A 15954-nucleotide genomic window follows, 5' to 3' on the forward strand; every position below is an offset into this window, starting at 1 on the left:
ACAAACTGGAAAAGCTGATTTCGTTTTTGTCTTTTTTCCAGCCGTCACGTGAACGGAAAATGTTTGCAAATGGTTGGCAACCACTTGCAAATTAAGCGTCAATGTAAACTGCCTCTAAGGGATTCATAGTGGGGGAGATACAAAAAGTGCCAAGGGAGTTTCCGGGTTTTTTCTAAGAAACTTGACCACGACTTCAGGCGCAGGAATTCTGTGTTGACTCTTCCGCGTGAAAGTGCCACCCGCGCCTCTATAAAAACTGTGTGTGTGTGTGTGAGTGAGTGTGTGTGTGTGTGTGAGAGAGAGAGAGAGAGCCCAGCCTATCAGTTAAGCTCCTCCATCAAGCAAACTGTGGATTGATGAATCGTAGAGACTCGTATGATAGTAATTCATTACTCACAGATGATATGCTTCACTACTTTGATAGCTCTAATTTCTATCTCCACAATAGCGAGCCAGATATAATCAATCAGGAGTTTTCAATTTGCGACACTGATCCAACCATTTTGCCTGTCAATTATGTAAATGAGTATATTCCTCATATAGCCAATGTCACTACTAGCCATGAGCACAGTTATTCAATTGAGCATACTGATTCTAATTACTACACTAATATAGACAACCTAACTCCTAGCCATGAGCATACTGATTCTAATGACCTCTACATAACACCCAAATTACAAAGTATGAGTAGTAATTATGAGCTCAGTTATGAGACATGCTTAGAGCCTAATATTGACATGGTGGGTGATGGTGGTAGTCTTGATTCACATCAATTGAAACTTAGTCACTTGCCCGGATTTCGATTCCACCCTACTGAGCAAGAATTGGTGGGGTTCTACTTGCGTGGCAAAGTCGAAGGCGCTTTGCCTCCCAGCTTCACCTTCATTCCCGAGGTCGAGCTCTACCTCCATGACCCTTGGGACCTTGTTGCAGGTGGAGTCTCTCTCTCTCTCTCTCTCATCAAGAAGGGAGGCTTGATACCCTTTTGTATTATGTAATCAAGATTACAAGCCCAAACTAGGCACACAACTTAAAATGGATTTGATAGTGAAAAACCCCTGAGATATTTAACAACCACAAACCGTAGACATAGGGTAAAACTACTAGTGATATAGAGTTACAAAAGATGGGTGATGCTACAAAAGCGAGGAGTAGGGGAGTAAGGGAAGAGAGTTGAAGCATAGCCTAAACTTCGACAAGGAGGCCGAAAACTCCACCAAAGAATCTTTGATATCTAGCTCTGAGTCTCACAGGCTATGTACAACGACACATCCTAGTAGAATGAGCACCACCATGGCCAAGGACTTTGCATCAAATATTCGGGAGGGAGATACCGTGAGCTATCCCTAGCAATAATCCACAGGGCTATGGCCCTCTGCAACCTAGATAAGCAAAGCATAACATGGAGCAATCTGAAGTAGGTTCCAACTATCCAACCCTCCATGACGACAACAAGCCCAAAAAACCTTAGAGGGCTCCCCTCTAGGCCCTCTAAAGTGGAGATTCCTATTCTGGAAGGTGCACCCTCTACGCAAGATCTCGCACCCCATAAACCCCTTGTTAGTTGATGCACCTCTTTTTCGTGAGCTACCAATAGTTGTGCGATGCGGTTAAATTTGAGCGCTAGTACTTATGTGGCACTAGTGAGTGTGGTTGATTTTATTGATCTTTAATTTTTTAATGTCGAGTGTTGTTGCTTTTGCCACATAGGCAAAAGCGCTCAAAAATTATCATCGCCTGTAGCTGTGTCGCTATCACTCGAGCATTTACCTATTGTGAACTGGGTGGATACAATCAACAGGCGCTTCTATTGGTTGGAGGATGGTTGAAGCACCTCCCGGCAAAGCTGCTAGATAGAATTTCGGATGATGGCAGTTGAGCATGTGGGTAGCTATGGGGCTGTTGTCTGAATCATCAAGGGCCCTCCAAAGGCGGTATTAGCAACCCTATGGGGGAGCCCTCTTAGCCTACTATTCAAAGACAAGGGAATTAAACAAAAAAAAGACATAAAACATATAGCATGCAAGCTGTGCACACATCACCCACATGTAGACAAGCAAACACATGGAGATGAACACACAAGCAGCAACCAAAACATAGGTAACCAACAAATAAAAAATCAACAAGCATTTTCAATAGACAAACAAGCATACAAGAAGGCAATCGAAAGAAAATGCCTGCATAGAAAAACCAGAGAAAACAAGAAAATGGCACAAGTGAGAGAGCAGTAGCAAAGACTCTAGGGTTAGAAGAAGAGGAGAAAGGAAAGAACCATGCAATTCATTGAGGACTGCATGCAAATTGTGGAGTGAAGAACAAATCTAGCAAGTAGAGGGGGAAAAGCATGTATTGGTGGTATCAAAAAGTGGTGCCTTGGACACTCCTTTGATAGCACTTTACAAACCATATATTCATGTTTTACATGTAAAACAAACTAGTGTACTATATATCAATGGGTAGTTTTTTAAAAGTAGCATCTAAAACCACTAATACATGCTTTCACCTGGGGCGAGTTGTAGGTAGAGAATGTGCAAGTACCAAGTGGCACATGCATATAGGGAGAGTAGAACTCTGTTGCCACACATACGCAAGAGCTACACATTCAACTCAATGAATTTCTTCATTATCCCCTCTCTCTCTCTCTCTCTCTCTCTCTCTCTCTCTCTCTCTCTCTCTCTCTCTCATCCTTAAGCATCAAGAGTCACTTATCAGTTCTACATATAGTGCATCACATGTATCTTTCGTTCCATACGTAATAGTTGACCTCTGGGGACGATAATAAAATCTATCTATCTATCTCCAAAATATGTAGTCTATATCTCTTCACAAACACAACCCTTATTATTTGAATCATTCGTCATCATGGCAAGAGGGTTTTTTATAGCAAAACTAAAATTGTATTAAAGAAGAAAGGGAAGTTCAACCGTGGCCTCAAAGGTAGGGGAAGAGGTAGTCCCAAAAGAGAAAAATTTCTACATTGCTAAACAAACATCCCTTATCAAAATCTTTCTTTGGAGTAAAAGCTCAACATTGTAGCTCTCCATTTGTGCCATCTTTGAGTTCTTTGTAAGAAGTACAAAGGGAACTCATCTCTGAGTTCCCTTAGGGAGAACTCATCTCTGAGTTCTCTATAAGAAGTACAAAGGGAACTCATAGACCTCCCTAGGATGGGAAAAAATATGAGGTAAAGAACTAATTTCATAAATAACTTTTGGAGCCACTTAAATCTATATATCCATTGTACACTGCACTTGTTGTTGAGCTTCTTTTTAAAGGACTGCTCGACTGAGCACATATTGCATCCTTGCAACGCCTTGCATAGATCCTCCTATAACTTGCCAAACCACTTCAAAAATTATTCACGTTTTCTTGCTTTGCCTTACTCAACATTTGTAACTTATGCCATATCTTGTCCTAATGTGAATCGTATTGCAGACAAAGGATCACAAAAAGAGTGGTTCTTCTTTGTGCCAAGGGACAAAAAACATCTAAAGGGAGCAAGGCCAAATCGGCAAACAAAATATGGGTTTTGGAAAGCAACGGGCATTGATAAGATAGTCAAGCTCAATGACCCTTTTGCACCATCTCATTATAATGGACTAAGGAAGACCTTGGTCTATTACAAGGGCAGGGCCCCCAATGGCTCTCGCACTCCATGGATCATGAATGAATATCGCCTCGCTAACAACAAAGCTACAAATCAACATAGCAAAGAGGTAATTTTCTCATCTAGCTATACATTTGACACTAGCACTTTATTAGTTTAAGAGAGGCATTAATAAGCACTATCCAATGGAAGCTTGTTTTGAACCTTGCAAACAAATTTCCATTGGACATGTAAAATGATGATATTGACTCTCAACAATAAGTGGAAGTAAAGTATCTTAGTGTAGGGAGTCTACTACTACGACTACTACTACTACTGTTGTTGTTGCTACTGCTGCTGCTATTGTTGCTAGTACTCAGGGAGTTGTAGGCATTGATCGTTCATACTCTCTTCTTCATCTATTTAACTTGATCTTAGGGACTTGCATTGAGCCATATAATGTTTAGAAGTCAAAAGTGTTCCCAAAACTATCCATAACTCAAAGTTAACCACAACAAATCAACGTAAAATGCATGAACTAAAATTCAAGCTCAACGACATGGATGCTTCTCAAGTCATGCCCTACACATAAAGCACCCACAAACATTTGCTAGAAGAATCTGCTTCCACTAAATTACGACCAAGCTTCAAATGTTATCTTCTAATGTTGTCCCTATTTTGATAGAAATTTTTTTTGTTGCCTCAACAAAAAATTATTTGGAGTGGTTGTAGATTGATTTTTTAATACAGAAGGTTTGACTCCTTAAACTGCCAAAGAAAAAGGCGCTCTTAGATCCCATCCACTTCCTAATGAAACTCTTAATCATGCTTTTGACCTTAACTAGATGGTTGAGGCTAAAGATAATAGAAGTTTTATGGTTAGTGTCTTCTTATCTTACCAAAATGTTGCTAATGAATTTTTTGTATGCTTATTAAGCAGAGCGTAATTACTCTTTGCAAACTCTACCAGAAAAAGATGCTCTATCATCCGGGAAGCGAAGTACCTCTTCCACAAAATGTATGTTTGTAAATTATCAGTACTTAATTTTCCTTTTTCCTAAGTTCTCTTCAGCAACAATGTATGTATAAACTACTCCAAACCCACTTTGTGAAAAATCTTACATCTAACTCTAAGCCAAAAATTCCAGCGTGTCATCAATGAAGAGTAACATCTTTTGATTATTCTAGATAAGTTATGAGAACCATAACTTGTGAACCATGCAATCAATGTAGAGCAACATCTTTTGATTTTGCCAAGCAAATTCAGGTGTGGTTGTGTGTATAGGAGACAGTAATTAAATTGTAACACTATTTAACAAGAAAGTAGACAAAGGAGGAATTTTGCACGAGCCAAATGGAAATAACATTTACAAAAATTTATAGTGGCTGAAAAGTGAGCCATAAAGGGGGTTCTGCAAACCCTTTTTGTTAGGCCTTGTTGCTTGTGTATTGTCGAAGAGGATTTGATCAACCCTCTCTAGGGTGACATCTTTGACGGTAACGATACAAACTTGTTCAAGACAAAACATTGAAAGCAAAAAAAAAATTATGTTCCCTACAGGTATCAAAATAAACAAACATAAGGTTAGTTCAAAACTAAAATACGGGTGTTCGTATAGCTTCCCAATTGCCACTCATGTCACCTTCTGCAACATGCAAGTGTGGGGGTGTGAACATAATCCCGTAAATCTAGCTGATGTGAAGCATCAAATTGCTATTAAAAAAGAAAAAAGAAACCATGGTGAGCACACATGTGACCTATGTGAAGCTTTCCATCCTAATGAATGGAGAAGTAGTGTTAAAAGATCCTAACAATTGCTTAGTAGGCCTAAAGGTACTCTTCTCTATACCAAGTATTTTTCTATAACATTCATGGACTTTCTCAAGATCCTCAAAAGAAATTAGTAGGATAAGAGAAGGAATGGGTGTTTTAAATGATGCCATCATGAGAGCTTGTTTGAGGTATTCAACCTTGGAGTGGGTGAACTCATGGCTTGACGTCGCAATGCACTCATAGATGGTACGAGTTTAAACTATGCTCCAAAGAAAATATATTGCCACAGAAAAAAATATTACAAGTTCGTGACAAAAGAGAGGTAGGTTTATTTCAATTCACAAAATGTGTATAGGGGATTTTTTATTAGGCTCTAATTGCATGTGATATAGAGGATTTTGTAAGGTGCACCCCTCGAGGGGAGGTTCTTGTGCTAGATGCGTGTGTGTGTGTGTGTGTGTGTGTGTGTGTGTGTGTGTGTGTGTGTGTGTGTGTGTGTGTGTGTGTGTGTGTGTGTGTGTGTGTGTGTGTGTGTGTGTGAGAGAGAGAGAGAGAGAGAGAGAGAGAGAGAGAGAGAGAGAGAGATGAAAATCCCACCATATCGTGATTGAACTAGAAGTAGCCCATAACAAATAAAAATCCCATCACATAGTGATTGAACTAGAACTCGCCCATAACAAATAGAAATGGTGTCACTCTTAATTACAAACATCATTATTTATTCTCAAATATAGAACTAGACTAGAACTGCCCATAACAAATAAACTGAACTAGACTAGAACTGGCCCCCATACCAAATGAATTGAACTAGAGCTGCCATAACAAATAAAAATGATGTCACTCTTAATTACAAACATCACTATTTATTCTCAAATATAGAAAATTTGATGTTATTTAAAATGTTTTTTATTTGCCATAACAAATAAAAATGATGTCACTCTTAATTACAAACATCACTATTTATTCTCAAATATAGAAAATTTGATGATATTTAAAATGTTTTTTCTCAATCAAAGCTACTAATACATTTCATAAAGGATATATGTATCTTGCAACATCTGCAAATGATGTTGCAGTTTTGTTATACTTCCAAGGAAGAAACATGTCACGTGCAAACAATAACATCGTGCATGCACACGCACAAAGAAATGTACATTTGATACTTCCGAAGGTTGTTGGAGGATGCCTCGGAATATATATTTATGTAAATAGATGTGCAAATGATCTTCAAATAAAAGATAAAAGCTTTCATGTAAGCATCCAAGAAAAGGCATACTAACAAGGATAAAAACTCCCCTAAATTCAAGATAAATAATTGGGTGTTGTTGAAATTCTCCATGGTTTATTTAAAATATTTTTGGAAAGGGACCAATTCAATCACTAAAGAAAGATTATGCTAAATTGGATAAATGATGTTTTTTGCCATTCAATATTTCCTAGCATACAAGTCAAATCGACCAAAATTCTAGACTATGGCAAAGTTAGAATTCCTTTGGTTTAATCTCATTTGATTCTTATGACGCCTCTCAATGAAGGTGCTCTAAAATTGATGAGCTTGAGGAAATTTTGTAGCCCAATACCAACCGTTGGCACAAGGATGAGCCCTTATACATTGCTCCAGTACTCTCTAAGCATTGGATGAGTTTCAAAATTTGCCCATCTAAATATGGGACATGGGTGATGAAATTACAATAATGTCATTTGCAAATAAATATGATTTTTTGCATGGGTTACCTCTCACATATATATATATATATATATATATATATATATATATATATATATATATATATATATATCTATAAATATAAAAAATGTTGGTATAAGTCACATTTTTCCATGAAAATGGACCAAGCATAGACTTTTATACCCCACAAGTAGTAGTGACAAGAAAGCATATGCATGGTCTGCTCTGATTCAAACTCTCCCAAAAGAACGTCAAGATCATGATCCTAAGACTCGCAGGCCGAAGCTTATTTTCCCCTAAGCTGGCTCTCAGCCTATCCATTTGTACATAAGTAATGCATACCCAAAAGCTCCCACTCAAATAACATTAAAAGCCTTCCAATCCAGCAAGGGCAAGAAATATAGCAAGCAAGCAATGAGAACTGTTGGGACCACCTACCATCAAGTTTTAACTATCATTATGTGTGTGAGCCAATTGATGTCCCTACTGACAGTTGATTGCTTCTTCTTGAGGAAGGTGGGTAATTGTCAACAAGTACGGTAGGGGGCTGCAATGCTTCCGGATGAGCAATGGTCATCAATAAGGCTCTCACAAACAAACTCGGCTATTTGAGTTTGATTGCATGCAATAATGCTAACCACATTGGTATTCAAGAGGGTTTTGCTTCTTTTAGAGTTTTACTTGCTACGTCCACTATTGTGAAGGCCCCTTTTACAGCGGCATCGCACTATCAAAAAATCACTTTGTAGTTAGATGCACATTCAACCATCCTGCATGGTTAACCAGCTTGTCTCAAATGATGGGTGGGGTGACATCCCTCTTTCATTCAAGCTCATTCGTCTATAGACAAATAGGATTGCAATCCCACAACTTTTAGAGGAATTCGCCCATTTTTTCAATTAGTAGCAACAGGTTTATGGTCTTCAGGTATTGACATAAAAAAGTGCTCTGACTTGGTGTGATAACTATATTTTTTCTTTCTGCTCAAAAAAGATTCTACTAAATAGTTTTTAATCTGTCTAATGACCTATATCTCCCCTAACAAAGAGGGCACATTATACAAAAGAAAAGTGACACTGCCAAGATCAGTAACACATGTACAATGGCTAAATCACAAAATGGGAGGGGAAAGTTCCCACAGACGTGGTGTATAGTGCCCATGGATACCATGGTCCACCACAAAGAAAGGTCATGCCACCACAGCTGAATGTATGTCGGGCGCTGTCTCTCGGCCTCATGAAAGCTGCCCTATATGCTGTAATAGTGTCCTTTGGGAGTGTGAATAGCAAAACCGCACCGTCATTGCAAGGGATTCTCGTCCACCCTCAAAGACTCTGATGCATCGGACCCACCACACAAACCATAGGCCAAGTCTACTTATCAGCTCCCATATGTAGTCTCCCCTCTGTACAAACTACTTAAGAGAGATCATGCATCGAGCACTGCTAAGAACGTTCTACCGAAAGCCTGATTTCTAGGCTACAATGCACTGTCTCAAAACCAAATGCTCACCCTGAGCTAGCTGACCATGCTGCGGTCCCTGAGTGTGAATCATTTTTGGAAGACCAGAGGCCATCACCCAAAGGATCCTAAGCAAGATCTGTTGTGCCTATGAACAGTCCCAAGAAAGTGTCTTTGGGTTTCCTCCGGGGGCACACAACAAAGGAAAACTAAGGGGTGCCCATTATATGCTAGCCAGACCCCCACCAATGTCCTACGTGCACCCAACAACTGAAATCGCTACTACAAGACTGGCAGCTAGCCCAAGTCGAGTCCAAAATTCTGAGAAACTCTTAAGTGAACCCCTCCCTACTCCAATGCTGAGCTGCTGCTAGATGGCCCTTGCATCCAGCCATCAAGATGTGCCATCCAAGCCGTGCAACACCCTGGAAAAATGAAACCACAGGGTGATCAGGAGAGGCAAAAGGATCTCGCCATGGCCACTCTCCTCGGCCCCATTGTAGTTGAGCTAAAGGACGAGCCACCGAGCTGCGTGAATGTCCTGCTGCATAGCTAATCCTTCCCAAATAAAGCACAATCTGTCCGCCTATACATCCTCAAAGATGCTGCAAAAGCAAACCCACGCCGCATAACTATGTGCAGGTCCAAGTGCCATGGGACTCCAAGCTACATATGGCCAACTCCCTAGCATATGGCCATGTTCGCTGCATAGAGCTTCTCCATGCACTCAACAAGCTCATGGAAAATCTGTCCTACCATCATCTCAAGCCAACCTTGTACATCTATGTGAAAATCCATCAAGTCTTTAGATGCCACAGGCCACCTGCTAGGGGAACTCGATCCTGAATCCTGGCCAAAGATCATGTGTAGCTTCTAGATTTCAGAACAAAATTGAATGAAACAACTGGCTTTGGCACAAGCTCACACGATGTCTACAGTAGAGCTGCGATGCAAAAACTACTTTGAATGACATGATACACGTAGTCCAAATGGAAATTTTATCTGGGTCCATTTCCTTAGTTAACTACAGCAATGTAGTGCAGACGCAACCACAGACCTCAAGCATTGCTACTTGTGCCGATGAGCTCTCTAGATGCAGTACTGGCTTCAATAGCTACCTTGGAAAATCTATTTGAGACAAGAGAATGGGATGGAATGGGATGGAACGGGATGCTCAGAATGGCATAGAAGCAGTGTACCTCAAAAATTATCAGAATTTATCTCCCTTCACTTATGCATCACACTCTGCTTCGCATAGGCTTTGCTGGTGTCAACAAGTTGCCAGTGCTTGACCAACATAGCTAATCAAGTAAATGCAACACACACGAGTTGGCAATGTCAACAAGCCCATGTATGTCATATTGTTGACAAACAGACTCCGAGCTTTTAATGGTTTTCTTCACTGACAAAATTGGTGGAGTGTCGCTGGACTCTCTCAATGGTTAAGCAGATCCACTTCTGGCATACAACCTTCACTATGATGACATGAAAGCAAGGACTTCAGCTTTCTGTAGCAAGCATGCAGGGAAGGATGGTTTTTACCTCCTACAACAAACTCATGTAAGCATTGACCGACTTCTATAAAAGCTTTCCCCGGCTTTCTCCAGGCCTGCATCTTGTCCCTAAGCTCTGCCAATTTTGATGCATCAGAATACAAGCCAGCACCTGAAAACACAGTACACATCAATGTGTAGGCAGACCCATGTGTACAATCAAGTAGGAAGATATGCTTAAAGCAGTAAAACCCGAAGGTCACATTGCTGTAACTCTTGCAATTGCTAAGCAATGACATCCAGCTTTTGAGTGTCGGTTGCCACGGCATGTTTTGAAGAATGTTTTCAGCTTCACCGAAATTCCCCAAACGACCCAAAAGGTCAATTACACAGTTATAATGTTCAACTAGGGGCAAAATTCCATATTGTACTATCATTAATTTTAGCTGGTACCATCCCTCCTCCATCAAGCCCATGTGGCTACACATTGAAAGAAGACAGACAAAAGTCACCTCATCCGGCATCAAACTCTCCCTCTGCATGCCATTCAGATAGTACATTGCCAGCTCCTGATCGTTGTTTGTGGTGCAACTCTCAACAATAGCATTCCATACTCCCATATCTTTTTCAAGCAGTCTGTTGAACACGCTTTGAGCATCTTGAAGCCTACCATGACCAGAATACATGTCAATCAGAGCACTACCAAGAAACACATCCAGATGCAAATCATCTTCAACAAGATACACATGAACTAATTGCCCTTGATCTGCTGCTGCTGATGTTGAGCATGCATTGAGTGTGCTCACAAATGTATAATTGTCTCCTTTCACTCCAAGGAACTGCATTTGCTGAAAAAGTAGCAGAGCTTTCCGATCATCACCATTCTGTACATACCCTGTCACTAATGCACTCCATGCCACAACGTCTTTCTCTGATAGCCTGTCAAAAACATCTCGCGCATCATCAATGGTCCCCTGTTTGGCGTAAGCATCTATAAGTGAGCTTGCAACATAACTATCCAGCTCCAAGCCAGTTTCTATTATCTGAATATGGAAGAACTTTGTCTGATCTAGAGATAAATATGAAGACGCTTTGATTATGTTAACACAGGTGATATTGTTTGGCTTTTTACCCTCCTTTTGCATTTGCTGTAAAAGCTGAAAACATTCTTGGACATTGTCGTGCTGGAGGTGTGCTGCAATCATTGCATTCCAGGATGACACATGTTGCTTCGACACTCCAGCGAAAATTGCACATCCATCTACAATACTTCCACAGCTAGCATACATGCCAATAAGAGTGTTGGCAACAAACTTGTTAGACTCAAAATTAGCATCTATTGCATAGAAATGGAAGACCTTGACTATAACAAGAGATTGTATGCTTGCACATGCCTTAAGGCTCACGACAAAGACCACTGCATCAGGTTTTATTCCTGATTGAAGCATAGCCTTGAAAAGCTCGTAGGCTTCATGACCTTGCCCATAGCTTGCAAAAGCTGAGATAATTGCACTCCAAGTGAACACATTTTTTACAGGCAGTTCATCAAAGACATGCTTTGCATCTCTCAAAGTTCCGCAACATGAGAGCATGCGGATGACATGACTACCCAGGAAAGCGTTTGAGTGTTGTCCACACGTCTTTATGAAAGCATGCACTTGTCTTCCTAATTCCAGGTCTTTCTTGTTAATGCAAACCTGCAGTCGCTGATAAAGAAATTTCTCAGATGCTTGAATATCATGACGGTCGAGGTCCTCCGGCAAGTACAGGGATAATTCACATTTTCCTTCAGGAAACGCTCTAGTTGAACTTCTCCTGGTTCCTAAGTTCTGTGGTATCCTGCGCAATGATCAGCATTTAGTTGTTAAAAGAAAAAGATGATCTACTAAGATCAAAAAATCCAATATAGACTATCCTATGATATAGTTTACAAACCCTTGTGTCTGGCTCAGCTGCACTCCAAGATAACCAATTAGCCTTCTATGATGAATAGTGTGAGCTCTGCTTAATTCAAGCAAAGGCATTCAGTTTCTATCCAGATGCATGATGGAGTATTTTCCATCCAGATCTCCCCTGCTTCGCAATGCAATTCATGAGAGTCATCCAGAAATCCAATCACCGAATAAATCACCAAAATCCAATCCATATTTCAGCATCACAAAGCAAAAACCGATACATTGAAAGATTGTTATGGCTCGAACTCTTGTTATTTCAAGCTATACAATTCTCAAACTTACAAACATGGACTAACGATACTTTATAGTAAAACCTAGAGATTTATAAATGAAAAGAGTGGAGTTGATTCAAGGGTCTGAAAGATAGGCATACCATCATATTCGTAGTCAAGAAACTACTACTTCACCGTTCATTTTCCAAGTGGAAATGGAAAACAAGAGACTACTGATTCAAATTTCACCATTCATTTTCCTTGAGGGAAAATCATGTTCAGCATGAAAGGGAAATTCCCCACAAAATTAGGAATTTTTCCAAGCTCGTTTGGGCTTTTCATGCTAAAAGTGGGTCAACTTTGGGTGAAAAATGGCCGAAAGGGCAATAACATCAACAGAAATTACCCAGTTTGGGTCAACTATGGTGCCTATGGCCTAATATATCAGCATCTTCAACTCTCTAGGGACACACAAGGTTTCTGTATGGTGTGTTGGAATGAGCTGGAGCTTGTATTCCGCAGTTAAGACTCAGAGTGACTGAACATGAAATCTGAGTATCGAGTCTAGCTGGAGGTTCTGACTTCAAATGTCAGACAATCAAATGGCACAGAATTAGACAAAATGTAAACCAAATTACTAGACAAATAGATTCAGATGAATGTGATACCAGACTTAGACTTATGACTAGACTGAAATGAATAGACAAGTTCAGATTATGAGACACAGAATAGACGCAACTCCGAATGTAGTTGAGATTCAGATTCAGATTCAGTGTTACAATGGTACAAGACTCTGGACATGATTGGCTGACAACCTGAAATCAGGTTCTGGCTTGAAAAGTACATATGATACAATTGATCAGCACTGAGAGCTCTCTTAAGCTCTCCTAGGCTCTCCTGAGTGATAGTGGAAGAGTGATAAAGTGTTACAAGAAACCAGAATCCCAAAATGAGATTAACAGGTCCTATTTATAGGTGCTACCACTAGGGTTTTGACTGACTTTTGTTCCACGAACATACAATCTAGAGCCGTTGACACACCTTCGTATGCAACAGCTTCCAAAAGCTTCTAGGGGTCGTTCCAATTATTTACATTCCTCCTCCCCTTTTTTGAATTTTGGTATATCCAAAATTTGAGTAGTACAGGGTTTCATCTTTTCGTTTTGCCCTTCCTTTTTTTCGATGCCTTCTTCACCGCAGGCTTCTAAACTGCATCAAGTGGCCCCTAAAGTGAACAGAGTTGGTGGCCCACAGATTTGTTGACTGGTTCCTGCTTGTCTGGTCACCATCTGATGCTGCGGAGTCTTGGCAGGCCCACTTTCTTCATAATCAATCTGTAAATAGGCTCTTGCTCAAGTTGCTCCTTTCCGTCAATAAACATCTCTACTTCATAGGGCGTGAGCCAATGGTATTTCTTTTGTGTCTAGATTTTTTTGCCCTTTGTTAATCTTGCTCTGGCCAGCTTGTGGCATATGGAAGTAGTGGTCATCCATCCAGCTGGATCTGGTTGGTTAACTTTTATTTTGGCCTCGAACAAATTTTCAGACATTTCTCTAAACTAAGGCTCATGACTAGCCTTGTTGGGGAGATCCTTCTCTAGAATCTTGGACGCTTGAATGGACAATTGGAGTAGATCATTGGTGTGCTTGACAAGCCGCCCCAACTGGTCTTTCCATTGAGTCACCATTTCTCTAAAGCTAACTAGATTCTCCTTGAGTTCAACGATGGTGCCAGTGGCGTCAAGCACTGTTTTCCACGCTACCTAAAGAGCATTAGTATGCTCATTCCAATCTCGAAACTGGTCGGAAATCTAGACATAGGCCATTTGATCCACAAGTTCATTGTACATTGGGTAAATTGCTTGGAACCTTGGCAGTTCATCTTCTTCATAGGCAATGCATACATTAAGACGGGGTATCTCGTGCACCAATAGCCAGATCCCATCAGCATCTCAACATCCAAGACCATTGTATCAGGATTTGTGCAATCTAAAGCAAATACCTCTCTAGCGATAGAGAGGGGGGTTTGGGACCTCGTCCAATGTTAGTCTTCTTCTCTCTTCATCACTCACAGTATCATTCTCTCTTCTCTCTCTAGTCTTTGCACATCTCACATGAAGTAAAATCTCATTCACTAGAAGGAACCTTTAGTACACACCGAACACTCATTTTGAGCATTCACCATCAATCACTTCCGTTGCACATTACATCAATAGTTGCATACCCTCACTTGCCCACTACAGTTATAAAGTCACATGAGCATATAGGCATATGAACAATCACTAAAGTCATTTATCATTTTTAAAAATCTTCTTTTAATGAAGTCGTGTGGTTCCAGAGACTACTCGACCTACCTCCTTTTTCCTGCATAAGCAAGCCAAGGGGCATCACTAGAACCAGTACCCCTTGCATGGGCAGTCGGTACCCAATACCATCCTAGTGTTTTTGCAAGACATCAGCATCAGCATGAAGTATTTAGTATTCAGCATTTAGCCATTGTATCAGCATTTGTGGAAGTAATCTAAAGCAAGTACTTGCTCTGGCAACAGAGCAAGCCCATACATAATAGTGTCATGGTAAACCACTTTAAAAAAATGGTGTATATCTCCTCCATGTATCATCGATAGAGAGATGATCCGAGGAGGATTCTTCACGAGAAACGTTGCTACAAAGTTCAGTTTGAGGCATTGGACGAGGCTAGCCTAGCATTGGCACAAAGTGTAATATAGAGCATATTTTCATTTGCATAGATGGAGGCAAGGGATAGATCTTGCTAGCCTCGTCAAGAATCCAGCAGTTACAGGTAGGTTTCCGAGACGATTGCCAGAGTTTCAGCCACATATCATAGAGATTGGCAGTAGTCTAGGAGCTCTTTTGAGTGACCGTGCAATGGCGTATACAACCCCCACCCGTAGATTGGTGCTCAAGATTGTCTTCAGGGCTTGTTCATCTGACTGCATCTCTTCTCTTCTCTCTTGTGTTTTCCATCCCTTTATGACGCTGTTTCCCCATTCAAGGCTCAGCACACTTAACATCCAAGCAGTGACCACCAGTTTCATATACTCTTGCACCGAGACAATAACTAGCATCAAGGGAAGAAACTTACCTGAGATGACCACAGCCGACTTGCAAGTGGCCGTCATGCCCGCTTCTCTCAACAGCATTGTCCAATAACAAACTATCCCCCTTGGACGCATTGGTCTAAAGGGATGATTCCGCAAGCTCCATCTCCATTTTCAGAAAGCGCTGAATGGCAGGCTGTTACTACCCTGGTACGCATGGTGCAGGAGCATAAGGTCATACCAACTTCACCGTGGCAAACAGAGGTAACTCATGTTTTGCAGGGTTTATATCTTCACTCTATGACATTGAGACTAAGGCCGTGTCACACGAGGACTCCTGTGGCCAGTTTGCCTATATAGCCAACAAGATGGTGTCACACACGGGCATCAGACAAGCCCAAAACGAGCTCGTTGGGGCGCCTACTGTATCAAACGGTAGGGTGGACATCCCATACACTTCATTTTTAGCCTAATGGCCCCATTCAAATTCTCACTTCCTAATGCACCCACTTGGCAGCTCGCTATTGATGCACTTTTTCCATGGTGCTATTTTTTACGAAGGCAATCTTTCTTGTTGTTTTTAGCGAAAACAAGGCAAGAAAAATGGTGCAATTTGTCATGCAATGTCTCTGAGGGCTTAGCATCGATAATTTCACTAATGTTCGAGAAGGTTTACTGATGCAATTTGAGGGAGGGCGCATTGCTGCCACTGAAACAGAGAAGGC

General features: G+C 40.8%; 2 protein-coding genes across 2 annotated transcripts; one reads left to right on the forward strand and one right to left on the reverse strand.

Moving 5' to 3' along the window:
- Positions 1-263: 263 nt before the first annotated feature.
- Positions 264-5937, forward strand: LOC147428309 (transcription factor JUNGBRUNNEN 1-like). The gene is made up of 3 exons (XM_086497448.1): positions 264-933; positions 3436-3716; positions 4527-5937. The coding sequence occupies exons 1-3, from the start codon at positions 357-359 to the stop codon at positions 4614-4616; spliced, it is 948 nt and encodes a 315-aa protein (XP_086353574.1). The 5' UTR covers positions 264-356; the 3' UTR covers positions 4617-5937.
- Positions 5938-8081: 2144 nt separating this feature from the next.
- On the reverse strand, positions 8082-15530 carry LOC147428310 (pentatricopeptide repeat-containing protein At1g11290, chloroplastic-like). The gene is made up of 3 exons (XM_086496440.1): positions 15274-15530; positions 11937-12074; positions 8082-11840 (listed from the first exon to the last, which is right to left on the reverse strand). Exons 2-3 carry the CDS (start codon positions 12023-12025, stop codon positions 9944-9946), a joined length of 1986 nt encoding a protein of 661 aa, XP_086352566.1. The 5' UTR covers positions 12026-12074; positions 15274-15530; the 3' UTR covers positions 8082-9943.
- Positions 15531-15954: the final 424 nt, after the last annotated feature.

The sequence above is a fragment of the Adiantum capillus-veneris genome, chromosome 23 (assembly GCF_014529385.1).
Source record: "Adiantum capillus-veneris isolate H3 chromosome 23, ASM1452938v2, whole genome shotgun sequence".
Lineage (NCBI taxonomy): Eukaryota > Viridiplantae > Streptophyta > Polypodiopsida > Polypodiales > Pteridaceae > Adiantum > Adiantum capillus-veneris.